The following is a 25,307-nucleotide window of genomic DNA, read 5'->3' as shown; positions in this document are numbered from 1 at the left end:
TGAAGTTACTTATCACTGCTCTACTCCCCAGGAGCATAAGCTTGAAGGTGGCCCCAAAATGGAAAAGCTAGGGTGCCTGGGTGACTCAGTGGGTTAAAGCCTCTGCCTTCGGCTCAGGTCATGATCCCAGGGTCCTGGGATCGAGTCCTACATTGGGCTCTCTGCTCAGTGGGGAGCCTGCTTCCTCCTCTCTCTCTGCCTGCCTCTCTGCCTACCTGTGATCTCTCTCTGTCAAATAAATAAATAAAATCTTTAAAAAAAAAAAAAACTTGAAAACATTTTAAAAAAAAATGGAGAAGCTACAAAGTGCTGAGAGATCCCTTACACCATCACTTGGTTTTATATCTCACTAGGAAAGGAAATGTCCACAGAGCCTTCATCAATCTGTAGGAAAACCTCAGATCATCTGATAGTTTTGAATAAGTCATGTTTGGGGCACCTGGGTGCCCTGGGTGGCTCAGTTGTTAAGTGCCTGCCTTCTGCTCAGGTCATGATCTCAGGGTCCTGGGATGAAGCCCTGCATTGGGCTCTCTGCTCAGCAGGAGTTTGCCTCTCCCTCTACCTCTGCTGCTCCCCCTGCTTATGCTTTCTCTCTCTCAAATAAATAAATCATGTTTAATGTGTCATATGCAATGATTACCTCACATGTCTAGAAACCTTTGAAGTAAGGAAACAGGTGATAATTACTTAAGGAATACAAGCATTAATATTCTTCTTTTTTTTAAATAGTTATTTGAAAGAGAGAGACAGAGATAGAGCCCGAACAGGGCGGAGAGAGAAAAGCAGGTTCCTGGCTGAGCAGGGAGCCCTATGCAGGCTCAGTCCAGGACCTGGGGATCATGACCTGAGCTGAAGGCAGATGCTTAACCGACTGAGCCATGCAGTCAGTTGCCCCCAAGTACTAATATTCTTTAGAAACTTATCAAATTACTTATTTACTGTATTTATTCATGATGAAGTTTAATCATATATTTTCTAAAATGTTCTAGATCTATTACCAGTTATCCTCACATCTGATTTTTTTTAATATATTTAAAGATTTTATTTATTTGACAGACAGAGATCACAAGTAGGCAGAGAGGCAGGCAGAGAGAGAAGGGGAAGCAGGCTCCCCGCTGAGCAGAGAGCCCGATTCAGGGCTCGATCCCAGGACCCTGAGATCATGACCTGAGCCGAAGGCAGAGGATTAACCCACTAAGCCACCCAGGCGCCCCCACATCTGATATGTTAAGAACAAAAATTATTATGCCCATTTGTAATTTAATGCACTTTTATTTTTATTAACAGTTTTAGGAATTAAATTAATATTTAGTAAAAAAAAAAAAAATTAACCAGTCCAGAGGACTTACAATAAAAAGCCACGGCCCCTCTACTGCTCCTTCCCCACTCATTCCAGTACTGCTTCTCTACAGCAATTCATTTTTGTTTTCACATAGTCATCTTTATAACTAAATAATATTCCTATGTTAATATTTCCTTTTTTTTTTAAAGATTTTATTTATTTGACAGAGAGCACAAGCAGTGGGAGCAAAGGCAGAGAGAGAGAAGGAGAAGCAGGCTTCCTGCTGATCAAGGACCCCGATGTGGGGCTCGATCCCAGGACCCTGAGACCGTGACCCAAGCCAAAGGCAGATGCTTAACTGACTGAGACACCCTGGTGTCCCTCCTATGTTAATATTTCTTGATGTATCAATTGCAGACCTTTACTCCTATCTTCGAAAGGTAAAGATTTAACTACTTAAGCTATTCTCTCTCCCCTCCAGTTTTAGTATATTATTTTTAGTTCTTATATTGAAAGTCTTTATAACTTAAGATAAGCTACTGTTCCTTGTTCCATCAGCTTTTTTTTTTTTTTACATCGCTCTTGTCTCCCCTGTAGGTAAGACGAAGCTGTTACCACACCCACCTTTCCTTCTCTCCTTCCAACCAACCTCTGTCAGCCTCACTTTTGCTTTCTGTCTTTTAAGTTTATGACATCAAGGTTAATGGCAACTACATTCTCTTCTGTAACTATAAACAATATTCAGTGTTTTGTCCCTCATCAGCTCTAGACTTTGAATGGCAGTAAGCAGCGTTTGCTCTGTTATCACAATGTAAACATTACTCAGTGTGGAAACAAGTGCTGCACTAGGACAACATTTCCTTTCACGAGTCCACTTTTTGACCCCTTCCTCTGCCACTTACGAGAAAATGTCCCTTTCCTTGAATTCCATCATGATCAAAATCAAGCCACATTTTAGTCTACTTCATATCTGGACCATGGCTTTCTTGAGATTTTGTTTTACTTGTTTTTCCTACAAATCTCAATTGCCTTTCTTTTTCCCTACTGAAGAGAAGACATGTGCCTCTTTTACCCATCCATAGCATGAAATACTTCCATTCTTTGAATACAGGGAGCCCACTGACTTATGTCCTCTGGAGATAGATGCCTTCCAAATCGGCCACATCTTGACATTGTTCCTCACTGGAGTCATGGATGGTTACTGTGTTCTTGTATCTCATGTCTTCTTTTTGGATTTTTGCCCTTGTTTTGCTAGCACAGATTAACACATTTCACAAAGATTAATACATTTTCACAAGGATTTCTTCTCTTCTAATTTAAAACATGTCCTTGGGGCACCTGGGTGGCTAAGTGGCCTCTGCCTTCAACTCAGGTCATGATCTTAGGGTCCTGGGATCAAGTCCCGCATTGGGCTCTCTGCTCAGCGGGGGGGCCGCTTCCCCCCCACCCCCGCCACACCCCTCTCTCGGCCTGCTGCTCTGCCTACCTGAGCTCTCTCGCTCTCTGTGTCAAATAAATAAATAAAATCTTTAAAAAAAATGTCCTTGATTTTCCTTTCTGAAAAAAACTTAATATGAACCCTTTTGAATTTCTTCTGTTTTAAATGTTCTCCCTTATGAATTTATCTTGCAACCCCCTTCTTACAAGATTCCTTATAAGAAAAGCACCAATATACTTTAGAAAGGTGGATTATGAATTACATAACTTGTAACAACTATTGGTTCTCTATGTGGTGGAATAATGACCCAAATAAGATGGAAAAACCTAGTATGTGTTTTTTAATTAATGTAGTTTTTAAATTAATTTTTTAAAAGATTGTATTTATTTATTTGACAGATAGAGTGCACAAGCAGGCAGAGCAGCAGGCAGAGGGAGAAGGAGAAGCAGGATCCCCACTGAGCAGGCAGACTGATGTAGGGTACAATCCCAGGACCTTGGGATCATGACCCAAGCCGAAGGCAGCCACTTAACCGACTGAGCCACCCAGGCACGTTTTTTTATGTGTTTTGCAACATAAAAGTTGCCACCTTTTGTAGAGGTTGAGTGTGAATTTGACCAATTTTGTCAAATTGTCTTGATTTTTAACAGTATGGAAATACTGTTATTAGGAAAATAACACAGATTAACTCAATTTAAGGGTGTACAATTTAATTATTATAGCTTTTAAAGAGAAGACCTAAATTTTAACCAGAAATTTTATTTTTTAATAATGGACACGAGATAGGGCGCCTGGGTGGCTCAGTGGGTTGGGCCGCTGCCTTCGGCTCGGGTCATGATCTCAGGGTCCTGGGATCGAGTCCCGCATCGGGCTCTCTGCTCAGCAGGGAGCCTGCTTCCTTCTCTCTCTGCCTGCCTTTCCATCTACTTGTGATTTCTCTCTGTCAAATAAATAAATAAAATCTTAAAAAAAAAAAAACTATTTAAAAAAATAAATAAAAAAATAAAAAATAATGGACACGAGATAAACTTTTATTTAGCCTAAAGAATTTAAGCATATTTTAACATTTAAAATGTTTAAAAAATATTATTTCTTATAAATATAGTGTAGAATAGGATTGGTTCAAGAGCTTTGGACTGGGGTACCTGGGTGCCTCAGTGGGTTAAAGCCTCTGCCTTTGGCTCGGGTCATGATCCCAGGGTCCTGGGGAAGAGCCCTGCACTGGGCTCTCTGCTCGGTGTGATCTCTGTCTGGCAAATAAATAAATAAATAATCTTAAGGGGAAAAAAAAAAAAAAGCCTGGGACTAATGGCTGGTAAAAATCAAGGCTTTTATTTTATTTTTTAAATTTATTTGACAGATCACAAGTAGGCAGAGAGGCAGGCAGAGTGAGAGGAGGAAGCAGGCTCTCCATTGAGCAGAGAGCCCGACACGGGGCTCACTCCCAGGATTGATCCCAGGACCCTGGGACCATGACCTGAGCCGAAGGCAGAGGCTTTAACCCACTGAGCCACCCAGGTGCCCCAAATCGCGGCTTTTAAAAGGTGTCCATAATCTCAGAGTCTTTCCAGCAATAAGGAGTTAGTGACGTTAATCAAACCTAAAAAATCTGTCAGAAGGATGCCATAGATATTATAAAAATCCTGGACATCAATAGAAACTGAAATCTAAAACCCAGAGTTGGATAATAATAGTCCCCAGAGCTGAACAGTCAAGATTCATGGAGTAAATGGAAAGCAAACATCCCAGCTGCAAAGAAATAATAGAGCTAAAAAAACATTACCCAATCAGCAAAGACACTAAAGGCTTGTAGGCAGAGCTGCTCTTCGAAATGTTTGACAACCAACTGGGAACAAAGACCAATCAGAATTGAGGCTGACCATGGCTGTGGAACCAGTGCCTAGAAGACCCTGCTGGGCAGACCATTAACTCTTGAGAGGATGTATTGGAGAGAGGGCCGGGAGGGCCTCCAGGTGGGAGGGAAGTGTGAGGAAACACCGGCATGTCAGGATAGTGGCTGTGTCAGTATTTTAACCACCTGGATAGCCATACTGATCGTCATGGCTCCCTGCGGTGGTTTCCAGTCTGGAGCCCTTGCAGTGAGCAGAGATCCAGATAATTTTCTAATCATCTACGCAGGAACTCAGCTTCCAAGGGATTAAGCAAAAGTCTAGTTCTTCAGAAACGAAGTGACAACTGTAGAAACTCAGCTCCAGAGCGGAGCTTATGCCCAAGGCTAAAGGACTTGGAACAAAGGTTAGAATAAGCAGCAAAGCCAGAGGACTGCTGAATTTGGGTTCTGTGTATCTTACTAGCCTGGCATCAGGTTGGAATCACAGTGAAGGGCAGGCCAGGACCATGGAGCGAAAAGGGAGTAGTAATGAGAATAACCTGGATTAGAACGTGAGGGTCCACGCACAACATTTCTGTGTACTCTAAAATCTTACTGATTGTACCAGCTAGGGTTCAGTGCAGGAAACAGAAACCACTAGAGGTATCTTTTTTTTTTTTTTAAGATTTTTATTTATTTATTTGTGAGAGAATGACAGAAATAGTGACAGAGCATGAGTGGAGAGGAAACGGAGAAGGAGGCTCCCCACTGACAAGGAGCCAGATGTGGGGTTCGATCCCAGGACCTTGGGATCCTGACCTGAGCCTAAGGCAGATGCTAACAGACGGAGCCACCCAGGTGCCTCCACTGAGGTATCTTAAACATGAAGAGGTATATTATATAGATTGAGGCGCTTGGAAAATCTTCGAAAGGGCTGAGGGAGCGTGTTCTAGGCTGGAACATCAGAAATGCCTTCTATAGCAATATGGAACTGACTCGCCAGGGGACTGCCTTCTGAGGCCACTACTTGGAATGACTGAGTTCAGGACCACAACACCATGGAAGCAGGCTTCATAGATGCCTGATTCAGGAATCCAACATGGCTCCTGTTACCACAGTAACTGTACTCCAATCCCGAGAAAGCTGTGGGAAGACACTGGAGGTGTTGCTTTAAGACAATAAAATCTCACATTTCCATGACCTCACCTGCCGCAGAGAGGTAAGCGAAGAAGAGCAAGAAAAGAGCTCTCACCTGATTTTTGCCCTTCCAAATCTCACTTGAGTGTGTCTAACTGACAGAGGCCATCTCACATCCAGAGTTGGGCCTGCGAAGGAGCCAGGATGGCAGGTTTTGGTGTTCTAGCCTCTCCTGTACGGGAAGGCACCCTAGAGAAGGGCAGAATGCAGGTTGAGGGAGCCAGTCCATATCATCCACTGAAATGACACACCCATTTTTAAAGTACAAAGAAATAAGCTGAGTGGGAACAGAAGGGGCGCTTCAAGGTATCAGCTAAAGGCAAGAACTGTGCAGGGGCACCAAATTCAAGATGAAACATTTTCCCATGGTGTTTACAATCACTGTGGCCTTGATTTGCTTTTAATAGTTTGTACCTAATTGGTCAATCTTCTCCCTTCAGGACACTTACTCGACGATTTTATTTTGCTAATGGGTAATGTACCCATATGGTTCAAAATTTGAAAGTTTCACAAAGCTTTGTAGTAACTGGTCCCCAGATACTCAGTTATTCTCCTTTGAAGTAAACAATCATAACTTTTTGTTTTTAATTATTCTAGTACAATCTGTTCTGAGTTTTGTTTTTTTTTAAGATTTTATTTATTTATTTGACAGACAGAGATCACAAGTAGGCAGAGAGGCAGGCAGAGAGAGAGAAGGAAGCAGGCTCCCCACTAAGCAGAGAGCCCAATGCGGGGCTCGATCCCAGGACCCGAGATCATGACCTGAGCTGAGGCTTTAACCCACTGAGCCACTCAGGGGCCCCTGTTCTGGATTTTTAAAGTTTATTTTTTATATGTTTTTTATTTTAATTTTTTTTAATAGGCTCCATGCCAAGTGTGGGACTTAAACACAGGAACCTAGGATCAAGAGTCAAGTACTCTACTGACAGAGCGAGCCAGGCTACCCCCAACAATCGTATCACTTTTATATTTTTCCAGAGCTGTTTTATTCATACGTATATATGTGTATCATAGTCTCTCTCCCCCACTTTTACACAACGATGACCTTTATGTACGTTGCTGTGCCTTGTATTTTTTCTAAATCATTTCCCAGTAGATCTTGGACACTGTGTCATATCACTACAAAAAGTTCCTTTCCATGGGTCACGATCTGAGCCAAAGGCAGACACCTAACTGAATGAGCCACCCAGTCACCCCAAGTCTACTAAATTATAAAGGACAAGTTGATCATAGTGAATTGGAGGATTAAGGGGAAAGCAGTCAAGTGACCTACCCTATGATCCCAATTGCACGATTAGGTATTTACCCAAAGGATACAAATATACAGATTTGAGGGGCACCTGGGTGGCTGGCTCGGTGGGTTAAGCTTCTGACTTTGGCTTGGGTCATGGTCTCAGGGTCCTGGGATCAAGTCCTCCTATTGGGCTTTGTGCTTAGTGGGAAGTCTGCTTGTCCCTCTCCCCGTCCCCCCACTACTCTCTATCTCTCTAATGAGTAAATTAAAAATCCTTAAGAAAATGTAATTCAGGGCTCCTAGATGGCTCAATCAGTTAAGCGGCTGCTTTTGGTGCAGGTCATAATCTCAGGGTCCTGGGATCAAGTCCCACATCAGGCTCCCTGCTCCACGGGGAGTCTGCTTCTTCCTCTCCCTCTGCCTGCTGCTCCCCCTGCTTATACACTCTCTCTCTCTCAAATAAATAAATAAATAAATAAATAAATAAAATCTAAAAAAAAAATGCAATTCAAAGGGGTACATGCACCCCAATGCTTATGGCAGGGTTATTAACAATACCCAAACTATGGAGAAAGCCCAAATATTCGATTGATGAATGGGTTAAAAAAAGGTAATCCCTGATTACCATGGGATGTACTCAGCCATCAAAAAGAATGAAATCTTGGGGCACCTGGGTGGCTCAGTGGGTTGATCCTCTGCCTTCAGCTCAGGTCATGATCTCAGGGTCCTGAGATCAAGTCCCGCATTGGGCTCTCTGATCAGCAGGGAGCCTGCTTCCTCCCTCTCTCTCTGCCTACTTGTGATCTGTCAGATAAATAAATAAAATCTTAAAAAAAGAAAGAATGAAATCTTGCCATTTGCAATGACATAGATAGAGCTAGGGTGTATTATGCTAAGTGAAATAAGTCAGTCAGAAAAGGACAAATACCATATGATCTCATTCATATGTGGAATTTAAGAAAGAAAACAGATGAACATATGGGAAGGGATAAAAGAAAAGGAGAGAGGAAAACAAGCCACAGGAGGCTTTTAATGATGGAGAACAAACTAAGGGTTGCTGGAGGCATGTGGGTAGGGGATGGGTTAGAAGGGTGATGGGTATTAAAGAGGGCACTTGCTGTGATGAGCTGGTGTTGCAGGTATGTGATGAATCACTGAATTCTATACAGAAGGCATTATTGCACTGTATGTTCACTAAAATTTAAATAAAAATAAAATTAAGTACATTTAATTAAATAAAATTCCCCTTTTCAGGACAATTTACCAATATCTATAAAAGCAAGTACTACTGGGGGTGTCTGGGTGGGGGTCGTTTGGGCATTTGACTCGGTTTCAGCTCAGGTCTGTGCTCAGCGTGGAGTCTACTGGAGTGTCTTTCCCTCTCCCTTTCCCTCCTCCTCTGCCCCTCCTTCCACTCACTCTCCCTCTCTCTCAAATAAATAAGTAAAATATTTTTAAAAAATGCATGTACAGGGGCGCCTGGGTGGCTCAGTGGGCTAAAGCCTCTGCCTTCGGCTCAGGTCATGATTCCAGGGTTCTGGGATCGAGCCCCGCATCGGGCTCTCTGCTCAGCGGGGAGCCTGCTTCCCCCCTCTCTCTGCCTGCCTCTCTGCCTACTTGTGATCTCTGTCTGTCAAATAAATAAATAAAAATCTTTAAAAAAAATGCATGTACACTTCACACAACAATTCTACTGGAATCACTGAAATATCTAGGAAGAGGGTCTGTTAAAAAAATTATGGTGTGTAGAGCCAATGACATACTGTTAGTTGTATAAAAGAACAAGAAAGTTGTTCATAAACTGATACAGAAAAACTTACTAGAGACATCATTAAGCAAAAGAAGCAAAGTGCAGATAACTATATAGAATATGTTAATTGTGGGCGTCTGGGTGGCTCAGTTTGTTAAGCGACTGCCTTCAGCTCAGGTCATGATTCTGGAGTCCTGGGAGTCCCGCATTGGGCTCCCAGTTCCACGGGGAGTTTGCTTCTCCCTCTGACCTTCTCTTCGCTCATACTCTCTCTGTCTCTCTCTCTCTGTCTCTCTCTCTCTCAAAAAAAAATATATATATATATGTTAATTGTGTAATAATAAAGAGAAGGACAATATATACTATGTAATATATATTACATTTTGTTGTAAATGAATGTTTACAATTCCTAGAATGACACAAAACTCATAATGGTGGTTAACTGTTAGTGGGAAGGAAGGAAAGGACAGGCAAATGGAACACAGAAGGGTGGTGGAAGAGGGTGGGGGGTGAGGAAGGGAGAAGAAGGAACAATTTTTTAAAGACAAAGTATAAAATAAAATGAGTAAAATAGTCCAGAAGCATAATATACTGAAAATCCCATATCCTTTTGAAAACTCTCAAAATTCCTATGGCTCCCATATATTTTCCAGTGGCATCTGTCTTCAAGTTCTGTTGACTTCTCTTTTTCTTCTATTTTACCTCCCATGCAGTGTTGTCCCTTTGCAATCCTGCGTCACACTGTGCTGCCATCCTGATTCATCCAGTCCCCAAAGCACCACACAAGGCTGCTTGTAGCACATTATGGTCCACAAACAACCTCAGTTTGGATCTTGTTCTTTTTAAAAAATTAGCATATAATGTATTATTTGTGTCAGGGGTACAGGTCTGTGATTCATCAGTCTTACATAACACCCAGTGCTCACCACAACATGTACTGTCCCCAGTGTCCATCACCCAGCCACCGCAGCCCTCCCACCACCCCTCCACTCCCGCAACCCTCAATTTGTTTCCTAAGATTAAGAGTCTCTTTTGGTTTGTCTCCCTCTCTGGTTTCCATCTTCTTTCATTTTTACCTCTTTTCCGCTATGCAGATCTTGTTCTTAAATTCCCCTTAGTCACTCCCTCTGCATAACTACCTCTCCATAGTCCTGGGTACTTGTACTGGGTACTTGTTTCCTCTTTGATCTTCTCCCCTGTTCTCTAGTGTCCCTCCCCAAATTTCTGTGAATGTCTTAAGTCAAAGCAATGTGGATGTCTCTTTGCCTTTCAGTCCAATCTAGGCTTCTCTACCATCCAACCAAAAGCGTGTTAGTTGTTGTTGTTGTTGTTGGTGGTGGTGGTGGTGGTGGTGTGTGTGTGTGCGTGTGTGTGTGTGTGTGTATGCATGTCAGATTTTTATTTTGAAAAAAATTTAGACTTAGCATTGAGGTTGCAAAAATAATACAGAAAGTTCCTGAATACCTATTACCCAGTTTTCCCTAGTGTTAATGTCTTGAATAACTATAGTACATTTATCAAAAACCGGAACTAACATGAGTACAACACTATAAACTGAAACTTTATTTGGATTTCATTAGATTTTCCATTGATGCCCTTTTTTGTTCCAGGATCCAATTCCAGATCCCACATTACATTTAGATATCATGTCTTCTTAAGTCTTCTCTCACACTTTCTCAGTCTTTCCTTGTCCTCAAGACCTTGAAACTTCTGGGATGCCTGGGTGGCTCAGTCAGTTAAGCATCTGACTTCTGCTCAGATCATGATCCCAGAGTCCTCAAATCAAGCCCCACATGGGCTCCCTGCTCAGCAGGGAACCTGCTTCTCCCTCTCCCTCTGCTGCTCCCCCTGTCTGCTTGTGGGTTCTCTATTTCTCTGTCAAACAACAAAAAAAATCATTTAAAAAAAAAAAGACCTTGAAACTTTTGAAGAGTACTGGAACTTGTGAAGTGTACAGTCATTTTGTAGCATGACCTTTACTTCAGATCTGATATTTTCCTCATGACTAGATTGAGGCTATGAATTTTTAGCAAAAAATTTCAAGTGATGCACTTCCTTTGCAGGGTACATAACGTTAATGTACAAAGTATTTTCAGAATTACTAACCCATACACTTGTGAAAAACAACTTTACTAACTAACCAGGGTATATAGTTCCTGGTGCAGTTCTTTTTTTCTTTAACTTTACAGTATACAGTCAAAATACTGGTTTCCAAATTTACCTGGGTTAGTTCTTTTCTACTGTACTCTCTGCAGTGTGCTTATGTTATTGATTCATAATACACTCAGGGTCATTTTTAATAATTTATATTCCATTTTGGGTTTCCCTCACAGTCTGGCTGAAAATTTTTTTAAATTTACATTAAGGTGTGTTTTTAGGGTGCCTGGGCAGCTCAGCCAGTTAAGCCGTGAGTCTGCTTTTCCCACTGCCTGGTGCTGCCCCTGCTTGTGCTTACCCTCTCTCCGATTTAAAAAAAAAAAAAAAAGATGTGTTTTTAATCAAAGTATATTCTCTTCAGGAGAAAGACTCTTTTTTTTTTTTTAAGATTTTATTTATTTATCTGACAGACACAGATCACAAGTAGGCGGAGAAGCAGGCTCCCCGCTGAGCAGAGAGCCCGATGCGGGGCTCGATCCCAGGACCCCGGGACCATGACCTGAGCCGAAGGCAGAGGCTTCAACCCACTGAGCCACCCAGGCGCCCCAGGAGAAAGACTCTATAGACAGCTCTCTTACAGTGGAGACCAAGCTAGGTTAGGTCCAAGGATGTAATTTGTCCACAGAGGACGAAGCAGAGGGTTTTTTGTTGTTGTTTTTGTTGTTGTTTTAACAACTGTGAATTCCTTGCTACCATTGAAAAGTTGGAAACTTACACACAAAAAGTCCAAACTGACAGCTTTGTTTAAAGGAATCAGGTCCATCTACTCTGATCCTGCCTTCTCACACAGCAACAGTTCTGACTTATAAGTCTGTTGTGGGACAGGGAGTTTCCCCTAGAGGACGTTAGGGACTCTTGCAATTGAGAAAGAGTGCTGGGGGTCAGAGTGAGGAAAAGGCAGGATTAGAACTCAGGTCTGCTGACCTGAGCATTACTCTCACTACCCGACATTCCCTCTGGGCACTAATTTCAAATTAATGAAGTTATACCCTTTTGGGGGAAGTTTAGTACGAACAGTGACTGAAAATACAGGTTATGAAGTCCAGTGGGAATTCAAAGTTCAAACCCTGACTCCCCGGCTTAACTAATATATGATCTTCCTTATCCCTGTCACTCCTTAGGACTTCACTGGCATCATCCATAAAACAGTAGTGACAACATTTGCCCTTTAGGATTGTTGTAAGGTATAGTTAGACTAATTTTCTTCCCTTAGTGCTCTTGAACTGTATACTGCCCAAATATTGACTTAGGTATTAAAAAGCACTGCAGCTGCTACCTTACAGGAAAGACTGTTCTTCAGAAGGGCAGTTCACGATCAAGATCAGGGAACAGGGGTGCCCGGGTGGCTCAGTGGGTTGGGCCTCTGTCTTCGGCTCGGGTCATGGTCTCAGGGACCTGGGATCGAGCCCCACATCGGGCTCTCTGCTCAGCGGGAAGCCTGCTTCCCTTCCTCTCTGCCTGCCTCTCTGCCTACTTGTGATCTCTCTCTCTCTGTCGGATGAATAAATAAAATCTTAAAAAAAAAAGATCAGGGAACAACTAGAATACTGACTATTTTGACATGGTGGAGCAGGTGAAAAAAATGAGTGGAAAGATACCCAAAGAGATAAGGGGTGAATGTGATATAAAGGGGACCCTCCACTTAAAGGAGATCACAGCCACGGAAAAATGTTAGGCATCCAGGACAGAGCATGCTAGCCTAGAGAAGGGTCCTGAGGGGAATAGCACATCTCTTCCTGACACGTCAGATGGCTGTACTCTCCCCATATTATTATTATTATTTTTAAGATTTTATTTATTTATTTATTTGACAGAGAGAGATTACAAGTAGGCAGAGAGGCAGGCAGAGAGAGAGAAGGAAACAGGCTCCCCGCTGAGCAGAGAGCCCGACACAGGACTCGATCCCAGGACCCCGAGATTATGACCCGAGCGGAAGGCAGCGGCCCAACCCACTGAGCCACCCAGGCGCCCCCCCCCCCCCCATATTATTTTTTATTCAGGAAAACTGGAGTGGATCTCTTAGAGACATGGATCCTCTTTAAACCAACAGTGAGGCTGTGGGCATTTGAGGGGGGCTGTGCAGGGTCAAAGTATGGGTTCCAGGGCAAGTGGTCTGTAGCTTTGTTTATGTGCTCTTTCCTCTGACTCATGAATTCTGCTGGACTAAAACATGACAATCAAAGCCATTATTGTCGCAGTTTTCCTCCATTGAGCCAACTGTGAGGTCAGGAAATGGAGTCTTTTGACATCTCTCTCTCACTCATAATTGAACCAATGACTGATTCTACTTTTAAAACATCTCCCATCGGTCATGGCTCTCTGTTTCCTTGCCACCATGCCAGTTCAGGTCACGAGTCACTCTCCTGAATCCTACTTGTGGTTACGCGGACTTTTCCTCTTCCTGGGACCCACTTCCTTTGGTTCTCACTATTCAGATTTTAGTCCTCCTAGCCTTCCCTGGCCACCTGCTCTGAAATAGCCCCCTCCTGGTCACCAGATCAGGTCCTGTCTTTGACTTCCTTAATTGTACTTGACAAAATCTAAAATCATCTTGGTTTGGGGGTTCTTGATATTACACTAGTATATACGTTCCCTGAGAGTGTAGGTACTATAATCATCTTTTTTACTCGGTACCCCTACGCGGTGTAGAACAGTATGTGGCATTGTTGAGTGAATAAATAGATGAATAATCTCCAATTTTCCCCCCTATTTCTGCCTTTGTAGGGTGAGGAAAATGAGGCACTTGCCTTGGGTGCAAAAAACCTTAGTAAATCAGAACTTAATAAAATAGTTTTTAAAAATCAGAATAAATGCTAAAAATGGTGAAAAAAAAATCAAAATTTTAACTAAGGGTAGCATCTGCCCTCCCACAATCCCCATCCTGTTGTACTTTGCTCAAGCTAATCCCAGGCCTGTTTCCAATAAAACTTTGTTTATGGAAACAGGGAGGAGGAGTGTAGGCCATTGTGTGTAGATTTGCTTTTTTTCTTTTTCTTTCTTTCTTTCCTTTTTTAAGATTTTATTTATTTATTTGAGAGAGAGAGATCAGAAGTAGGCAGAGAAGCAGGCAGAGAGAGAGGAGGAAGCAGGCTCCCTGCTGAGCAGAGAGATGTGGGGCGCCACCCCAGGACCCTGGGATCCTGACCTGAGCCGAAGGCAGAGGCTTTAACCCACTGAGCCACCCAGGCGCCCCGATTTGCTTTTTTTCAACGCTTGCTTTAAAATATGATTTATCTGGCTCACTGAGTGTTTTGGCAGGTCTTTGCATTTTGCATTCTAGGAGAGTGCCTTCTTGTTTCTCCCCAGTGGATCCCTCCTTGTGGCTTTTAAATTTTCTCCTCGCACAACAGTCAGAGTGGTCTCTTTATAGGCAAATCAGGTCATATCACTCCATTGCTAATGGCTTTCCTTTGCACTTAATACAAAGTCCAGAATTCTTAATGTGGCCTACACCTACCCATCCCGACAAAGGCTGGCCCCTGCCCTGCTTCTGAACCTCATTCCCATCGCCTACCGAACTCTAGGGACCCTTGCTAGCATAAGTCAAATGCCCCACCCCCTTTATACAGACTATTCTCTGCCCAGAATACTCTCTTTTCCAAGATACTCCTAAATACTGGTAATTCCTTTCCAGGTTTCAGGTGTCAGCTGCACTTTTACTTCCATGGAAAAGCCTGGCTTGACTCTCCTCCAGTCCAAAACAGCTTCCTCTGTTACTTTTTCATAGTACTAGGGTTTCTCCTTCATACACTTAACACATTTGCAATCGTGTGTTTAGTTTGATGATGGTTTGGTTAATGTCTGTCTGCTCACTTGACTGCAAATCCCAAGGAGCAGAGATTACGGCTGTCTCTTTGTTGTTGTTTCTGTCATCTTTATACTCTATCACATGCCTTGTCTGTAGTACATGCTTAACAAAAATCTAACTCAGTGACTGGGTCATAATAATGTTTGCAAAATTATTATTAGAAAGGTAGCTCAGATAGTGTATGAAAGCAAAAAGGAAAGCAAATGAACTTTGCAGGGATTTTAATGAACTTCCAATTTGTTCCTACTGTTTTTTTTTTTTTTTTCTTTTTAAAGTCTGTGACATCTTTGATCTCAGGTTGCAATTCTATCCTTACCCTTTTCATATCTATAGCTTCCAAGGTGTATCTCCTTACTCCAGAACAGCCTGGTGAATTTTTGTATGATTGTCTAGAAGGGTCAAAGGTAAGTGGGTCAGGTATCCTTTCAGTTAATGCCATATTGAGCTTTTCTCCATAATCAGTGGCTGCTTACACCAAAAAGTCACTATGAATTTTTTTTTAAAGTTTTTATTTATTTGAGAGAGTGAATCTGCATGAACATGGGGGGAAAGGTATAGGAAGGAGACACAGACTCCCTGCTGAGTCTGGGATCATGATCTAAGCTGAAAGCAGATGCTTAACCTACTGAGCCACGCAGGCACCCTTCCCCAAGAGTGAATTTTAATGATACACATACTAGCTGTCAATATCAGGCCAGTTAGACACAATTTATAGGAGATCAGCTTCTCCATTATAAATCATTAGAACTTCATCATTTCCCGCATTGGGATAAAGCAAATCTTCATGTAAACTTCTGGGCATTAGGGTGATAATTTCTAATTTTTTTTTTTTTTTAAAGTTTAGAGAGTTCTTTATTGTCACCAAACTTTTTTTTCCCCTCTAAATTTAGATTCCTTTTTACATTGGGCGTTTGTGTTTTCATTTTTGTTTTTTTTAAAAGATTTTTATTTATCTACATGAGAGAGAGAGCACAAACAGGGCGAGCGGCAGGCAGAGGCAGAGGGAGAGGGAGAAATAGACTCCCCGCTGAGCAGGCAGCCCAATGCAGGGCTTGATTCCAGGATCCTGGGCGGAAGGCAGCTGCTTAACTGACTGAGCCACCCAGGCGCCCCAGGTATTCGTTTTATGCCATGTTTGTATCTGGCTCAATTACGTGTGTGGTGTTTTACTGAAGTGTGTTATGAATGTGTCTAAATTCTAGCTGCCATGGCATGACTTCAGCCACCCATCGAGAGTGCCTCTAGTATTTACCAGGGAATATTTAGGGCGAGTGTTTATTCTGTAAGCTCTAGAATCAGTTTTGTCTCTCTCTCTGCTCCTATGGAGCTGCAGACACAGGCTTCTGCTCACCCAGTCACCACCTGCAGTTGTGCCCCCTCTGAGGCCTTAGCTTCTACTCTTCTTGCCAAAGACTGGCCCCCACCACCAACGGCTGCATAAGGGAAAGAAGGGTGGGTCTGAGAAACTGCTCTCTATGCTTATTTCTTTTTCTTGCCTTGTTGCAGTGACTGCCATTAAGTTCCAGAACTTCTAGTACTGCGCTGGAAAGGAGTAGTGAGAGTAATGTCCTTGACTTGTCCCTGACTTTAGAGGGAAAGCATTCAGTCTTTTACTGTTAAGTATGCTTGTTAGCTGTTTTTGTTTTGTTTTGGTAGATGCGTTTTACCAAGTTGAGGAAATTTCCCTTTGTTTTTAGTTGGCTTAGAGTTTTGTTTTGCTTTTAAACATTTTACTTATTTGACAGAGAGAGAGAGAGATCACAAGTAGGCCGAGGCAGGCAGAGAGAGAGGGGGAAGCGGGCTCCCCACCGAGCAGAGAGCCGGATGTGGGGCTCGATGCCAGGACCCTGAGATCATGACCAGAGCCGAAGGCAGAGGATTAACCCACTGAGCCACCCAGCTGCCCCCTGTTTTTCTCTTTGAAGATATGCGGGGTTTTGTCAAATACTTTTTCTGTGTCACACCCCCTTTCTGAGTCTACATTTCTGATTCTAACAAATTTCCTCTTTCAAAATGATTGTCATTGGGAATTTCTACTCTCTTTAGCAATCACCACCTGTGCCTCACGTGGTTTGGCTGGAGAGCCTCAAAAGTCCATCACTTCGAAACAGACTAGTCAGGAAAGTCAGTGTATTTTCAAAGTTAGTTATTTCTCAATTCCACATGCAGAAAGAAATCAACACAGTTGATATTGAACATCACCAAGTCTTGTCCAGTTTCATTTTTATGATAAGTTCAATTTAAGGAAGCTTAACCTGGGTCCTGAAACACTTAACTGCAGTTTTTGAGGTCTCAGTAAGTGCTCAAATGAAAATACATATTCACAAAAACAATCAAGAAAACAACAGAGTGCTCATTGAAACCCTTGACTTGTGGGAATCTATGGCCATAGGAGTTTGTGAAATGTTGTATCATAGGGGGTCTCAGAGTCTTTGGCATGGTATATTATAAATCTCCCAGGAGGAGAAATATAGGGGGAGTTTTTTCTAAATTTATTTGATTATATTAGTGTTTTATTTCAGAAGATCTTCTGGGTAGCTTTGGAAAATGATGGTTTACAGGTGAAAGCAGTTTGAACTCACAGAAAAGAAGTATTTTTTTCCTAATTAAAAAAATGTAACACTCGCTAGCGGATGCCTCAATTCTTTTCGATATAGTATATCACTGAAGTACACTAAGTTTAAACTTAATGTTCAGGTTATTAGTTTGTTTTCCCTCTCAGTAAGTTGGGGGGCTCGATTTGCATTCAAGTCCTATTCAGGTACCCTTTTAGATTAATGAAAAAATTTGGCACAAATGTATCTTGACAAAAAACAACTATGAAATGGCAGTTTTTAGTTTCTGCTTGTGTCCTGAGATATAAAACACTTGAAGAATGATACTCCCAATTACATTTAATTTTGACTATTTGCATACATTACTAACCTCAAGGCACTAAAGTTTTGAACAGGAGGTTAAGTTAGGGGTCTGGGTTCTGAAGTCAAGCAGCCTGAACTCAGTCTCTAGCTTGCTGTTAACCCCTCCTCACAAGCTTGAAGAACTTGGACAAGCCTTAACCTCTGTGATTTCGTTTTTACAGTTTACAAGTACTTTGATAAGTTTTACAATTTACAAGTCTTATAACAAACCTAAGTAGGGCAAATAAATTTATCATTTCCAATTGACATTTGGTGGAACAGTCTCAGAATGTTTAAGTGACTTGCCCAGGTTCATAGATAGAGCTGATACATGAAGCCACAGTGACTCAAATCATATATTCATGTAGACTTTAATACTTGGGTATTCTTCCACTTTATTGTATGTTGCTGCCCAACATCAGATAAAAATGGCATATTTTGGAATGGCTAGATTACATAAATACAACTTTGCATACAAATAAACAGGTTTAAGATGTTGTTGGGATAATCTACGAAGATTCCTGAAGGAAGTATGCAGGAATGTGAGAAGACAATTAGCTTTCATAAATTGTATTGAGCACCTACTGTGTGTCAGATGCTATTCCACACATTTCACATGCCTCCCAATCCTCTCAACAGCACTTGAGGTTTTAAAGAAGAATTTAGGTTTTCAAGATAATGGGATGATTCCAAGAACATACAGTTCTGTATCCTGATTGTGGTATAGCAATCTACACATGATAAAATGACAGAGAATTATACACACACCGTTCAAATGTCAGATCCCTGCTTTTGATATTGTACTAAACGTATGTAACAGGTAACTCTTGGAGAAACTGAGTAAATTGGGCCTTTCTGTTCCAACTTTGAGGAACACTGGTCAGGTATTTTATAGAAGTCCCTAAATTGAGTTTGTCCAGCTTTTTTTTTTTTTTTTTTTTTAAGATTTTGTTTATTTATTTGACACAGAGGGAGAGAGCACAAGCAGGGGGAGCGGCTAGCAGAGGGAGAAGCAGGAAGCCCAATGATGAGGGGCTTGATCCCAGGACCTTGGCATCCTGACCTGAGCCCAAGGCAGACGCTTAACTGGCTCAGCTACCCAGGTGTTCCATGCCCCTGTTTTTTTGAGTTAGATAGGGATTATGATTTTTTTGGAGAGGCAGACCACAGAGGTCTGTACTGTGTTTACAAGTGTGAATCTAATAATATTTATTTTTTTATTTTTATTTTTAAAAATATTTTATTTATTCATTTGACAGAAAGCACAAGCTGGGTGAGGGGAGCGGCAGGCAGAGGGAGAGGGAGAATCGCCCAGCTGAGCAGGAAGCCCAATGTGGGGCTCCATCCCAGGACTCCAGGATCATGACCTGAGCCAAATGCAGACGCTCATCCGACAGGGTCACCCAGGCACCCGTCATACTTATTTTCAAGTGAAAAGATTAAACATATGATTAGTAAATTTACTTGACTACAGTTCTTCCTGGCCCCACAACACCCCCACACATCTATTAACAATTCACAGAAGTTGAGTTGTTTGTGACGTGGATGAAGACATTAAGCTAAATAATATACTTCCAGCACCTCCAATCTGGCACGTCTGTTCAACAAAAAGATCTGGGAATGGCGGCGTGCAGTAGGCACAGGGGTACTGAGGTCGTTTGGTTTCTCCCAATCCAGACCAGAGGTTTTTCAGACTGCTTACTTGTAGACTAGGGCCGCACTCTGGGGTAGTCTCCCGCGCACAACCAGACGGCCGCACAGCTCCTACAGGAAAGCGTGCGGGAGCCGCTGGGACCGCCGCGGAGGACCTCGGCGCGGTCGCACTGCCCAGGATCCCCGCCTAGCGGAAACACATGGAGCCCAACCCCCATCTCCAGGAGCCTGGGAGTGGGGCGGGGCCCAGGCAGCGGCCACTCCCCAGGCTCAGGGGAAAAAAAAAAAAAAACACAAAAAACTGGGACATTGCGGACGAGAAGCTGGCTGGACCGGGGGCGCGTGGCACGCGCCAGCTCTCCCGCGCATGCTCCAGCCACCCGCTACCCGCCCCCTCCCCAGGTCCCGCCTCTTTCGCTCCTTCTCCCCCTCCCCCGCCAACCTCCCTCCGAGCTTGGCCCCTCCGGGCGCGCGGCCGACGTCTCGCGTGCGTGCCGGCGCCTGACTTCACTTCCGGCTAACGCGCTCCGCTTGCCCCCTGGCCCCGGATGGTGACTGGCGGCGGTGCTGCACCTCCCGGGACTGTCACTGAGCCGCTTCCCAGTGTGATTGTGCTGAGCGCAGGCCGGAAGATGGCGGCTGCGGCTGCGGCGGCCTCGGGCCCGGGCTGCTCCTCGGCGGCGGGGGCGGGAGCGGCCGGGGTCTCGGAGTGGCTGGTGCTGCGAGACGGCTGCATGCGCTGCGACGCCGACGGGCTGCACAGCCTCTCCTACCACCCGGCGCTCAACGCCATCCTAGCCGTCACCAGTCGCGGGACCATCAAAGTCATCGACGGCACCTCGGGGGCCACCCTGCAGGCCTCAGCGCTCAGCGGTGAGTGTGCGGCACACCGGGCGGGGGCCGGGCCCGCCGCGGGAGGAGCGCGGCCCGCGGGATGCCGGGGAAGGAAGCCGCCCAGCCCCGGGGCTCGGCCTCCGGTGGAGGGGAAGCGGCGTGACGGGAATGGGGTGGCGGAGGGCAGGGCTGGGGGCTCAGGCCTGCTTGTGAGCCGAGGCCCGGAAGCTGGTGGAGGAGGACCGTGGGGCTTGGCTTTTTCAGCGGTTGCAGCTGGGAAGAAAAGACTGGCGGGTCGGGGAGTGGTGGGAGTTGCCTTTCGGGCCTTGTGTCCGGTGTAGGTTGGTCCTCTGGGAGAGGTGAGGAGGCCTCGGAGCCCGGCACCTGAGAAGGGCAGGCCCCCGGGTCGGTTTTGGAGAAGGTGTCGCTGCTGCCTTCTGCTAGATCAGAGAGCGAACGGGTCGCCCAGTTGGTCCCGACGTGAGAGCCTGGTGGCCGGAGGCCAGTGTCGGAGCCGGCATCTAAGCCCTTCCCTCCGGTGGAGAGAAGCGGATCCTCGGCTGTTCGTACGATCCGCAGGTGCAAGGATGTACAGCGGGCTTCGCGCCGGGGGTGGGGGTGGGGTGCGCCTGGAGTGGGGGTGGGGAGGGAAGTAGGCGGGCCGGCTGCCTGAACTGTACCGTCGACGACTTCAGGACTCAGGCGGACGCCATGGAAGACTAGACCTTGTCCCTTAGCTCGGGGCTTCCAACTTCTACCCCCTAGTGATGAGAAGCGCCGAGCCTGCGGTGTATGAAATATAGATTCCTTTGGGATCGTGATGAGGTGAAACTTCAGGCCCTTGTTCTACCACAGCGGGCCGAAAGTTAGGATTCGGAGGTATGTGTGAGTCTCGCCAGTGGAGGAGAGCACTTCTGGGTGGAGTAAACGTTGTTCCAGGGACGGGACTTTATGCATTAGGTGAACGCTGTGTGTACTGGAGTGGAGTGTTTTGGAATTAACTCTGGCTAAACTGTGTTTGGTGAGATGACATTTCATTTGCGGTTGAATGATGTATGGTTTAATTTAGAGGCTACAAATTGAGATAGAAAAGTTAGTATATGAGTGGCTTAGACGCGTGCACAGAGGTGTGTATGCCTGCATTCAGCAGAGTAAATTAGTTATGTGGCTAAACAGTTCACTTAAGTTTTAACAGACATAGATTTTAACATACACAAGTAACATACACAAATAAGTTCATTGTTCTGGTTTGCTATGGAATAAGGCATGTAAGAGTTAATAGTAGTGTAGGGATAGAAGAATAAAATAAGAGATTTAACTTTTGTCAGTATGAGAGTTGTGAAAGAAATGGATTGTATATAGCTACAGAATATAAGCCTGGACCATATCTAAGATACGTCTAAGGGAAAGTTTTGGATTGTAGCCTTGTAAGTTTTCTTTTCTTGGCTTAAGGTAAAGGACAGGAGGGGTGTCCCAGATGTAAGTATGAGTAGTAACTGCATTTTGGACATAACAACCTGTCTCTATGTATGAGTGGGAGATACTAATTAGTAATTGGATATCTTTCTTCTTAAACTCACTTAAAATATTTCAGCTACAGAAAGGTATAAAGAATAAGGTGAACAACCATGTATTCCTGATTCTGTTATTGAAATAAAACATTAGAAAGTTGAGCCTCCTCTCTGTCTCTTGGATTGTATTCCTCCAATCCTCCTTCCCCCATGAGCATTCTCCTTAATTTGGTTTTATTGTTTTCACACGTTTTTATGTTTTTTAGCATATGCTTGTATCTTTAAACAATATCTAATACTGTCTTTCATGATTGTAAACTTCGACCAATTGGTGTTATAATATATGTATTTGAATTTTTTATAAAAAGCCATATTAATGGAAGGTTTACAATGTTTTTGATAGAAAGGAGTCTAATGGGGAGTTTTTATGCTTGGAGCCTATGTTTGAGAAAAATAATGTGTGTGAGCGTTTGTAATAAATGGTTGAGGAAATTGGGCTTGTATGAATGTGTCTTGTTATGAAAAGGGAGAAAATAGTCACTCTAGTGGTAGATTCCTAAAGGGGAGGGTTTGAGGATTTTAACACAAGATTAAAGGTACATGCATAGAACATCATTGATTTGGGTAACTTAGCTGGCATATGATGGGGAATTTGTTAATTAGAAAAGTGTGGGATTGGATATAGTCGCAGATGCCCACACATTGAAGTTTGAGTATGTGATTTGAAATATGTGGAAGAGTCTATGGTAAACAAAAGGATTACAGAAAAGCTTTGAAAGTAACAGTGGACAAAATCTGTGATGTTTTCATTTATGAGAATTGCAGTTATTGATGATAATTACCAGAGGTTGTATAGAGTCTTATGTATGTCATCTATTTTGGTGATTGGGGAGCAAATGCTGCTTTTTTTTTTTTGTCTTGCCTGTTATATGTATGTATTTTACATACTTAATTTAGGAGGTTTGCTTTTAATGATTAATAGAGGGTGACCGTCCTATAAATAGAATGAGGAGAAAGTGCCAGTAGTGACCATGGTCCTAAGATGACCCCTCTTTCCAGTTAAGGGGCAAGGAGCTACTTTGTTTTTTACCCTAGAGGAAAGACATCTTTGTGTGAGGGGGAAAAGGATGATGGAGTTTTATTGGGTGATAGGTGTCTTCTGAATGAGTTGGATTGTAGGATTATGGGTAGCTTCCTAGAGTAGATTGAAAACTGAGGGATGGGAGCAGGACGTATGTATGTCTTCAGTTGGGTAGCAGAGGTGGTGAATTTTTGACTGTGTCTTCTAGCATATATCTGTATCTGATATACAGTGTTTGTAAATACACTTTCGTTAGATTAAGAGCCATGGGTATAACAGAGGTTAGGCAAATTGCTCCTTTTTAGCATTTAAGAATTAAGAATTTAGCGTTCCTAGGCTGATTCCTTGGCCTGGCATTCTTTGACTTCTACCAATCTCTCTAGTCTTGTCTCCCTATTTAGTTTTGTGAACTGGTTCATTTCATTTCCTTTCCTAACTGGGTAGTTTTGTTCTTTCTTGGAATGCACCAGTCCCCTCCAGGCATATCTAAGCCATTTTTTAGGTCCTAGAGCAAATCTTAACTTCCTGATTTTATTTGTCTGAAGCAATCCACTGAACCCCTACGCACATGTTGTCCTCTTAATGTCTATTTTAGTAATTTGGCAACTTACTGTTTGTGGTATGTTTTCTGTCTTGGACTATTTAAATTCCATTTAGCTTTTTGTGAATATAGGATGCCCATTTAACTATATTTAAAACTCCTTGTGGGAAGGAACCTGTCCTCTTGTTTATATCCCCTCCTCAGGATGCCCAGTGCAAAATACTAATAAATACTTTTCAATTGTGTATAGAGGCTAATGAGTATGTTAAATGGGTGCTTCCTTACATACCAACTGCTAAATAAACACCTTTTTCCCTCCTTTCTTTTCTTAAATAGATTTTGTTTTTTAGAGCAGTTCATGGTAAAATTAACCAGAATGTCTAGAGTTCCTAGATACCTCCTGTTCCCTCTGTACACACAACCTCCCTTCACTATCAGTGTGTTCGTTATAATCAGTGAACTTGCATTAACACATCATTATCACCCAGGTCTGTAGTTGACATTAGTGTTCACTTTTGGTGTACATTCTGTGGGTTGTGAAAAATGGATATATCATACAGAATATTTTCACTTTCAGGGGTGCCTGGGTGGCTCAGTGGGTTAAGCCTCTGCCTTAGGCTCAGGTCATGATCTCAGGGTCCTGGAATCCAGCCCTGCATCTGGCTTTCTGCTCTGTAGGGAGTCTGCTTCCCTCCAGGACACCCCCGCCCCCACCTCTCTGCCTACTTGTGATCTCTGTCTGTTAAATAAATAAATAAAATCTTACAAAAAAAAGAAAGAAAGAATAGTTTCACTTTCATAAAACTCCTCTCTGTTCTGCCCATTCACCTGTCTCTCTCTCTTGCCCCTGCCACTCCCTGATTTTTTCACTGTATAGTTCTGCCTTTTCTGGAATGTTACATGGTTGGAATTATACAGTAGCCTTTTCAGTTTGGCTTCTTTCAGTTAAGAATATGCATTTAAGTTCTTCCATGTCTTTTCATGGTTTGGTAGCTCATTTGCTTTTTAGCTTTGGATGATATTCCATTGTGTGGATGGACCGCAATTCATTTACCCATTCACCTACTGCAGGACATCTTGGTTGCTTCCAGGTTGCGGCAGTTATGAATAAAGTTGCTATAAGTATTTGTGTGCAGGGTTTTTTGTGGACTTGGGTTTTTAGTTCATTTGGGTAAGTAGCAAGGAGCGTGAATATCAGATTGAGTGTTAGGATTATGTTTAGTTTTGCAAGAAACTGCCAAACTGTTTCCAGAGCCGCTGTGCTATTTTGTTTTCCCATTGCTAGTGAATGGGAGTTCCTGTGGCTCCACATCCTTCTCAGCATTTGCTATTTTTCTGTTTTGGATTGTGGCCATTCCTTTTTCTTCTATAAAGTATTTTTATTTATTTATTTTTGAGAGAAAGCGAGACCAAGCATGGGGGGGCGGGCAGAGAGAGAAATGGGTTCCCCAATGAACTCAGTCCCAGGACCCAGAGATCACTACCTGAGCTGAAGGCAGACACTTAACCGACTGAGCCACCCCGGCGCCCTGGATTGTGGCCATTCTAATAATAGGTGTGTAGTGGTATTTCATTGTTTTAATTTGCAGTTCCCTGATGACATAGGATGCTGAACATCTTTTCACAGGCTAATTTGTGTACTTGGGATTTTGAAAATCAAAATAGCTCTCCATACACCACTTGACCATATTGTTTGTATTACTAGGCTTGTTCCTCTCTTTAGCTATAGTTTGTTCCTGCAATTTAGCGTAAAGGAAGGAGCCTGGTTGTGGAGACTGTTGGCGTAGGTTAAGATCCCAATTTCTGCTTTCCCTCACCTCCCAATTTAACTGTGTAACCTTGACTAAATTACTTAACATTTCTGTTCCAGTTACCCCATTTGCAAAAGGGGGATATAATTGTCCTAATTATTAGGAGTGTTAGTACACGGAAAGTTCTTTGAACAGAACGTGTGTTTACTGTTCAAAAATATTTCTTCTATTTACTTGTAAATCTTTGTAAATACTCTTTTTTCTTTTTTATTTAAACCTTTTTGATATTCTGTGTTAAATCTTTTGAATTTCACTCTAAATTTGAACTTAGGAATTTTTCCT

General features: G+C 43.1%; 1 protein-coding gene across 10 annotated transcripts in view; it reads left to right on the top strand.

Moving 5' to 3' along the window:
- The first annotated feature begins 19,709 nt into the window (after positions 1–19,709).
- BIRC6 (baculoviral IAP repeat containing 6) overlaps positions 19,710–25,307 on the top strand; it is a 227,322-nt gene continuing 221,724 nt past the window's right edge. For 8 of the 10 annotated variants that reach the window (XR_004287984.1, XM_032353015.1, XM_032353013.1 and 5 more), the window contains exon 1: positions 19,710–20,120. Coding sequence is in view for 9 of the 10 variants with exons in the window: in XM_032353015.1 (XP_032208906.1) it covers positions 19,796–20,120 (325 nt within the window). In the remaining variant the exon portion in view is untranslated. The remainder of the gene's footprint in view (positions 20,121–25,307) is intronic. The other 2 variants (XM_032353008.1, XM_032353012.1) reach the window with 1 other exon arrangement.

The sequence above is a fragment of the Mustela erminea genome, chromosome 7 (genome assembly GCF_009829155.1).
Source record: "Mustela erminea isolate mMusErm1 chromosome 7, mMusErm1.Pri, whole genome shotgun sequence".
NCBI classification, from domain to species: Eukaryota; Metazoa; Chordata; class Mammalia; order Carnivora; family Mustelidae; genus Mustela; species Mustela erminea.
Note: the sequence above shows the minus strand (reverse complement) of the source record. Positions and strands in the feature narration are given on the sequence as shown.